The sequence below is a fragment of the Vanellus vanellus genome, assembly GCF_965231255.1.
Source record: "Vanellus vanellus genome assembly, chromosome: 9".
In the NCBI taxonomy this organism is placed as follows: domain Eukaryota; kingdom Metazoa; phylum Chordata; class Aves; order Charadriiformes; family Charadriidae; genus Vanellus; species Vanellus vanellus.
Window position 1 is genome coordinate 17,302,099 of NC_138914.1, and position 9,050 is coordinate 17,311,148.

The 9,050-nt window shown below is 44.2% G+C and overlaps 1 protein-coding gene across 1 annotated transcript in view; it reads right to left on the minus strand.

Moving 5' to 3' along the window:
* CACNA1D (calcium voltage-gated channel subunit alpha1 D) overlaps window positions 1–8,042 on the minus strand; it is a gene marked incomplete at both ends in the record, with an annotated part of 205,029 nt that extends 196,987 nt beyond the window's left edge. Inside the window, 3 exons of the mRNA XM_082487992.1 lie at window positions 2,835–2,940; window positions 5,424–5,742; window positions 8,003–8,042. Of these exons, the coding sequence (XP_082344118.1) occupies window positions 2,835–2,940; window positions 5,424–5,742; window positions 8,003–8,042 (465 nt within the window). The remainder of the gene's footprint in view (window positions 1–2,834; window positions 2,941–5,423; window positions 5,743–8,002) is intronic.
* Between the last annotated feature and the right edge of the window lie 1,008 nt (window positions 8,043–9,050).

A 9,050-nucleotide genomic window follows, 5' to 3' on the forward strand; every position in this document is an offset into this window, starting at 1 on the left:
GAAAGAAAGAAAGAAATGACTGGGAAGTTAACAAAGACAAAAGACATGAAGGGAAATAACATACCACAGATGGGGGGAAAAAACAGAAGAGACAGAAACAGAAGATAGACATATACAGAGAACCCTTCCTGCCAGAAACTGCTTCTTATCAAGCTTAGACAAGAAACACTGCCAAATGAAGAGCTGAATCAAGCATGGAAAGTTCAGATCACCTGAAACTTCTGAAGTCAGATGAAAGAAACTACATTAAAATATGAAGTAGTGAGCTTATGAGGATTTCATCCCAGTGTACACTGCCCCTGTTCTTCTGTAAGAGAAAAATAACTTCTCTGGTTCAACAATAGTTTCACCCACCTACTTGCAGAAGAACAGGCCCACTTGTGAAAGAACATTAACTGATTAGGGACTACTTATTAATCAAGTACAATTCAGGATCAAGTTAAATAACTGTTTTTAAAGTTCATTAGTCTGTGTTACACTCTATGCAGTATAGAAAAGCATGAGAGAACTACTCCATTCAAAGTACAGAAAAAGGGGATCCCTTCACCCGCCTCTCCTGGCACACACCAGAGACACACTTCAAGGTGTTTTAGACAAAGGATTTGATAAACTTTCCCACAGAACACAGGCAAAGTGGTCAAGCACAGTCCAGTCTGAATTTAACTCTGCACTTTTGCTTTGTTTGAAATGCATTGTTTTGTATCACCTAGTACTAACACATCATTCATGAAAGAGAATTATTTTATTTATATTATATCTTATTTATATTATATATTTTTAATAAGATATAATATAAATAAAAATAAGATATTTTATTTATATTATATCTTATTTTTAAGATTTGGTCTGTTTAGAGCGGTATCACAAAAGATCTTAACATTACTCAACAGAATAATCACTACTTCCACTACAAGACAACTGACAGCCCTCTCTCTCAAATACGTATCTCTACATACAGCTCAGGCATCAGGAAATGCATATTCAAGCAGGTTCCCAAGCCAAGTCTGAAGATTTCTTCCATGTTATTCCCTCACAGCACAATTTAATCCACACTGACAGTTCAACAAAAGAATTGGGTCCGCACTAGGAAAAACATCAGTAAAATACCAGAGGAAGAGAGGTGAACCCAGACCACTGTTTAGTGTATTTCATGATGTAGAACCTTAGTCATAAGAAAAGCCAATGCTGCTCATTCCAGAACTATTTATTAGCTCAGGTACACAGATTGTGCTTGTGTGATCCCTCGGTCTGCTTAAATCTGAGTACCTGAAAGTACATTGTCAGGGTAAATTCTGTTCTTTGAGTAAACTTAGTGGAATTACTTAACACCAGTATAAACAGGATGCCAATTTAAAATGAGAATTTAAATAACCAAGTAAACTTTATATACATATAATTGGGTGTGTTCAAGACCCTTTCTACTTAAAATCCATAAAGATCTCTAACTGAAAAAAAAAAAAGTAATTTATTTTCTTAGACTAACCCGGACACACACAAAAAAAAAAAAAAAAACACCAAAGATGAAAATGTCCGTTTCTAAATGCTAGCGCACTGTAGAATTAGGTCAGAAATACCAGACATTAGCCTAACAAAATTAATGCTAAAAACATTTCTTGCAGAATGATTAGCCTCTGACACAAGTAACTGCTTTACCCTTTTCATGTAATGCTTTATGAAATTAGTTATTAGTGGATCTCTTGGTGGATTGACAGCTATGGAGATTTGTGCCCCGAATTTCTTGGGTGGGGGCAGACTGTTGGTTGGCTAGATACACAGCTGCAGAAATCATTCTTTACATTGACCTGAATTATTCTGCCTTTCGCTAGCATTTTTTATTGTCCATATTTGCTTAATCTTGATTAAAAAAAATATAAAATGGGTCATACACACAGAATAATTACTTGTAGGAAAATAAACAAGCTTACACACCACAAATGTTCACACAAACGTGTTCATAAATAGAAAACCTCATATCAACCTAATTTTTCCAGGTAAATTAATCCAAAGTTACCTACTTACTGGTATCCAATTCCTTATTTCATGAACAAACCTCACCTCCCCCTAGAAAAGTCACACGCAGATTTTGAGTGCACAGGACTGCTGAACTCCACTATCTATTTCAAGATGGTGTTTAATATGAACAGTGAAATTATTAGAAGGTAATTCAATATTACCCTTGAGTGTGATAGCCTTTATAAGTTTTAATAGAGAATTAAACCAAAATTAGTTTTCATTATATATTTTCAAGCACAACACTAGTATACTATTTTCAAAGAAATACATCTCTACACACTATTTACTGCAATACCATCCCTTTTTTGAAAGATCACTTATACCAGCTGACTGCTTTTAAAATTCACCTTGATGTTCCTATCACTTTAAAATGTACTAATGTAAAATTTCCCACCATCCCCTCATTAAAAACTAAAATATCTACTAAGATACACAGCTAATACCATTAAAAATTGAAAACAGACTAGAAAAGTATACTAGGAAAGGCAGCAAGTGTATATTTAACCAGTATAAGCGATAGAAATTCAAATTAAGGTTTTATACCACACAAATATACATATACATGCAGCATAATATTAATGTACATTTCCCTCTGAATAATTGCACTGCTGAAAAAAAATATTTTTAACACATAAGGGAGCACGTATTAAAAATTAAAAAAAAGTAATTCCATATATATTTTAAAGTATCATCATATACCAATTTTTTTCTTACTAAAATTATCTGTACTTAATACAGCCTTAAATACTAGCAGCTAATCATGACCATCGAGTTAAAAGTATAGCAAACAAATATAAAAAAAAAAGTTCAAGAGTACTTACCAAATTATGATTAGTTGAATTAGAATCATCTTCTGGGAACGGGATGTAAACAGCTAAGGCCACACAATTGGCAAAAATAGACAGTAGTATAAATATGTCAAATGGTCTGGAAAATCTTGTTAAGGAATTCATGAATTATGCGTATCTACAAACTTTCAAGTCTAGTGGTCCTTTCAGCATCAACATTTGTAAAACAAGACTTACTTTTAATGCAATCTTTTGACTGATAACTGCGACAAACACTTCATCACCTTTAGTTATATCACTATACCATATTATTTTCCATCGCAGTGATCTTTCAATGTCCTCTTCTTTTTGGAAGAAAAAAACACAACTACTAGTCTTGCTGCCACAGAGCACTTTATATTAAATTCCAGAGACGAATACAATTATACACTCTTAAATCAACACACGGATCATCATGCTGCGTAAGGAATCCTTATTGAGCTGTTCTGTCCTTATAAGCTCACATAAGTCTCATTAACGTTAACCAAAATGTGTTTGTCCAAAGGAGGAAAATCATTTGAGATCTAGTTTGTAGGAGGATATGAGAAAGAATCCCCACCAATCACAACTGTTCTCCTCTATTAGAGCTGGAAAGCTATACAATGGACACAGGAAAATTCTGAGCCCCTCTTCATGTCTCTGACAGCTGGGCTCCTGAACAACTTTGCTTTGTCCAGGACAGATAAAAGTTTAGGTGAGTAGACTGGGGAACAGAGTATCATTACTGGCTTGGCAGCCAGGCATACTGAGAGGCTATAGGCTTTCACACTGAAAATAGCATGAATTGCAGCTACACTTTTTATATTGCATCTGGATGGCAGCAGTTGAAACCTGGAGACACCTTTTGTCTCCCAGAAAGAAAAATATTTCTTAAAATTCATGCCTATGAAATTCACCCTTCAGTTTATCATTAATTTGCCCTTGCTCCAAAGTATTTCATTATTTTCTTGTAACCACAAACATGGAGGTACCCAGATGAACCTACTGGAATATTGGAAAGGGAGTATTTTGGGCTTTGGCTATGATTTTTGGCATCCTTTCCTTAATTCAATGCACAACTTCCTGATACACATCCATAAGAGTCCCATAAAGACAGAGAAGAGTACTGAATATACTCACACCCATATTTTTGTCAGTTTAAAATATTTTTCCTGAAAAAAAAAAAAAAACTCCTACAAAGCCCATATGCCCAATAAGATCTGTTAAATTTTGTTTGTTGGCCTACAAAAAATTTGTCACCTCAAAGGCTGAGTTTATGTTCACAAAGCCCCAACAACATCAACAGCTGCTATGTTGTGTACAAAAAGTTACAACAACATGCAGCATTCTCCAGACTGAAATGAACAAAAGATACCATCGCAAGATTGACAACCTTGTTTTATGATGTGCTATTGGGACACATTCTTTCTTCCCTGAGTTATTCCACTCTAGATCCATAGTAATTTCATTTAACTGACCTTAGCCAAGGAGAGGCCAATTTACTGAAATTAGTTGGACTTCTACCAGTTCAACTGAAAGAAGAATCTGTTTCACTATCTTTAATTTGCAATTGAATAGTGTTCAAAGAACTGAAAAAAAGCCCTATAAATGAGTAACAGTTCCTATTGCCAGGTTGGCTGTTCTGTTTTAAGCAACAAAATGACTTTTACTTCAGTAATCTACTCTCCTGAACAGCTGTTTCCCATTGCAGGGATGTTGTCATGGCTAGCAGGCTAACATTTTCCTCCTCATACCTCAACAACACTATTTTCTATTTCAAACCTTTTCTTGAGAATTAAATAATATACCACATCAACATGCTATCAGTTTTGCCAAACAAATCCACATACTTCCACATCACAATCACTGAACTAAAGATAATGCAATCCTTCCCAGCATACAAGTTATCATGAATACAGGCCAGTGTATCTGATCCCCTGTCTACAGATATACATGCTTCCAAATACATTTAGTGGTAGACATATGTTGTAAAAGTTCAGAAGATTAATATCTCAGACACTTGTATGCACTTAGAGCGAGTCCCTGGCTTAACTAAAAATCTTCCCTACTTTTAGTACTCGGAAAAATAATCTTTTTTAAAAGATTCCTACATCTGACTCATTTGCCCTAACAGCAATACACCAAACCGCAATATAGAAGATACAGGTTTGACATCTTAGGTCATCTTCCAATTAACACTGTTAGATGCACTCCTATCCATTCAACCTTATTTGGAAGGGCAACAAAACGCAACACAGATTTTCTGGAATACAATGTAAGCTTGTAACTTTAAAAAGTTCTGAAAATGTTCTCCCATCTCCTCCAAAAAAAAAAAAAAAAAGAACAGCTATGAGCTCTTCTCTGACTTTGAACTACTTCAGTAAAATTATACCCTATGTCACTATGACACAAATTAGGAGGCTATCTTTAACAACAATTTAAGCAAAATTAACTACCATCAACATTAACAACAGTTACCCACAGGTGCAAGTGAGCTAATGTGTTAGCTGTGATGCTGTAAGAGATGCTGTAAAACAATCCCCTCGATACATTCAGAAAACGCAAGGAACAGATTGTAAAAAAGAAAACTGCATCAAAGGATACTTCCATTCTACTAGACTAATGCAGGCTCTTCGTATTGGGTTGTTGAGGGATAAACAGAAAAGGGCACGGGGCGGCCGACTATTAGACGTATTACCCTGTTTTTTGCTCTTGGCATATTGCTGGCGTTTTCTTTGGGACAGAGATCCTACAGGCTGGGCTGTGGTGGTACTCATATTTTGGGCAGCCTTTGCTTGTCTAGCAGCATCAATTGCAGCTTGCCAAGATAAAACAGTTTGCTTGGGTGGTGCTGAACTGTTTGACTGAATAGCTGGTCCGTCACCAGGGAGAGGAATTCTGGTGCTACTTGCATAGTTCACCTCTGTGGGACAAAAGAAAAAAAATACTTGGTTATAATTTTTTAATGCTAAAATGTGTCACAATATTTCTGACAAAAAGATTATTTTAAGACCTCTTGGCAATGTGATGCTTCCATTACATACACTACAGAGCACAAATGTACGTGCATATATATATGTGATTGAACAGCAGCAAAAAATGCTCAGGAATCAGTATTATAACTTCAAGTTTAATGCAAGTGTCAAAACACAAACACTTCATGTTTTGATTCTTCCACTTACTGTATTTTTTCCTAACTAGATGGCAGCTTTCCTGTCACCATGTTTATCCAATAAAACATAGCTACTCCTTAAGATCAATGTTGGTATAGTACCTTAGCATTTGCTATTTTCTCACTTAATTCTGATCAAAAAAGTAGTTTAAAATTCTTATGCATTGTTCCATTGAGAATAACCAACTATGGGACGGGGAGGGGGGGAGTCCTGTAGGCAAGTGAAATCTTGCCCTATTCTGCATTCTCAAAGAAAAATGTGTGGATGCCTCCCCACAAGTGAAAAATCCAATACTGTCTGCTGATAAACATGTTTATAAAACACTGGTATCTTTCACACTAGAAATTACAACCGTGAAGCCACTGAAAAGGGATGGGGTTTGGTTTTGCGTTTTCACAAGGATTTCAAGAATAAACTGCACCTTCCAAATCATAACAAAGTCCTCTTTATATCCAGATGACAGCAAGGAAGGCGAAACACCACCTCCTCGCAAGGATCTTTCCTCGCGAGCTCTTTGACTAGAGCAAGAGAGTCTACTCCTACATGCACCTGTAGGAAGGAGAGACTCCTAAGTGGAATTCAAAACTTGAAGATGCCTCGGTTGGGGGGGGAGAAAAAAAAAAAAAAAAATAAAAATGGAGGAATGGCACAATATACGTGCTGGGAATTAGGGCTGGCGGGCGGATGACTGTGTCATGGATCTGCCCAGGCAGGAGAGGAAAACAGCTCCCCAGCGATCGCCGCTCGTCAAACAGGGGAGAGCCACAAAAAAAGCACACCCCTCCTTGTTGGTTTGGTTTTTTGTTTGTTTGTTTTTGGTTTTGTTTTTTTTTTTAGACGGGGGAGGCGGGGGTAAACAGGCAGCGAGAAAGACGCGAGAGCCGCGAACACGCGTGGATGCGGACGAACCCGGCCTCAGCCCCCACGGCTTCCCGCCGCTCCGCTCCGCTCGCGCCCCTGCCTGCGCGAGGGGCGGCAGCGCGCGGCGGGGGCACTAAGATGGCTCCCCGGGATGGCGGCGGGGGCGGCGGGGAGGGGGGGGTCGGCCCGCACGCCTCGCCCACGGAGGCGGCCGAGCTGCTGCGGGGGACCTGGCTCCGGCGGGGCGAGCGCTGGCCAGCGGCGAGCGTGCGGCGCATCAACAGCTGGGTGACACGGGGCGGGGAGGGGGGCGCAGTACTGCCTCAGGGGCGGGCTGGCACCGGGGGCAAAGGTGGGAATTTTATCTCCAACATTTTTCCAAAGCATCCCTGCTCCCCCCTCGCCCCCCAAGCCTTGTTTTCTTTATTTATTTTAAATTAAAAAAGCGGTGGCACGGCCATCTCCCCCGCCTTCCGCCTGCCCTTTGGGATGCCGTGAAAACGTGGCTCGGCGCAAAACAGCCGCCCACCCATCCATCCATCGTCTTTGTAGATCAATACTTGAAAGGGAAACAAAGCCCGGGTGCCTGCCTTCCCCGGGGAGCCCCCGCAAGGGGCAAAACCCACAAACTTACTGCTAATTGAGGAGCGAGGAATCATTTAAAAACAACAACGGGGGATGCGGCAGCGCCGGAGGGGATTAACGCGGAGCAGCCCCGCGTCTCGCTCCCGTGCGCCCGGCGGGGCAGCGGCCCCAGCCCACCGCTCCCACCGCCCTGCCCGAGCCCCGCATCTCCGGGCACGTTTGTCCATAATTACACAAATATGAGGGGAACGCCGACCAAGCCGCGTCCCTCCCCGGCTTGGCCAGAGCAAGAAACAGACGCGCATAAACCCGCTCCCATGTTGGTCACACGCCGAGGGCAGCACCTCATCTCGCCTTCGCCTCATCCCCTGCCCTTCACGGTCCCTCCTCCAACCCAGCCGCTCGTCCCTTCCCCATCCCAAACCTACCCCATCCCTCAACCCCTTTCCTACTTCCCCCCCCCCCCAATCCCCGATTCCCAAATCCCTCATAAATCCTCCCCCGCTCCCCCCTCCCTTCAGCCCCGGGCACGCCGCTGCCCTTGGTGGGCGCTCCGGCTCTTACCTTCTGGGTGCTGCTCCGGCTGCTGCTGGTGGTGGTGCATTATTCCCACTTTCTCCAGTGCGTGTGAGGAAAAAAAAACAACAAACCAACCAAAACCCCCACGGCAGGGCAGAGACGCCCCCCACCCCACCCCGAGCCAGGTGTGCGCTGCCCCTGCGCTCCCCGCTACCCGACCCCCATGGTAGCGACTAGCGACGCGCGAGGGGCTGCTCCTCCTCCTCCTCCTCCTGCTGATGCTTCGCCGCTGCCAAATCCCTCAGAGTTTGGGCCAACATGACACTCACATCCGGGTGACACGGGATCTCTCCATCCCTAGCAACCCGGCTGCTGCTGCTGCTGCCGCCTGCTCCTCAGTCCCCCTCCTGCTGCCGCCGCTGCCTGCTCCTCCTCAGTCCCCCTCCTCCTGCTGCCGCCGCCTGCTCCTCAGTCACCCCCCCTCCTCCTGCCGCCGCCACAGGGTTAACTCCCTCGCTGCTGCCACCGCCACCTGCTGCTGCCGCGCGCCGGCGGCCGGGCCGGGCGGGGGCGCGGAGCCGCTCTCTAATCGCCTGGAGCTCCGGCAGCCGCAAATAGAGCTGCCGCCGCCTTAACCCCTTCGCCGCCGCACCTGGTCCCCGCCCCTCAGCCTTCCCCTCAGGCACCGCCGCCCTTCAGCCGCCCCGTCCCCGCCATCAGCCGTCGTGCCCCGCGGTCGCCGTGTCCTGGCTCGAGGGCCCGTCCCCTCAGGGCGTCCGGGGCCGCGCAGCGTCCCGCGTACCTCGTCCGCCCTCAGCCCTTTCCCCTCCCGTCCGACCGGCGCTGTCCCACACGGCAGGTACCGGTGCGACGCCCGGGACTCCACCGGCTTTAGCGTCTCCCTCTGCGCGCACTCCGGCGCCCCTCGCTATTGACAACTCGCGGTTTACCGGGCCGGTACGACCTTCCCCGTCCACCCCGACTGACCGCACCCTTCCCCCACAGCGCGCTCGCGCTCTTCCCGCGCCGCGCGGCCCCGCTCCGCTCCTCACACCGCGGCCTCCGCTCCTCTCCCCGCGGGGGCCCGGCCCGG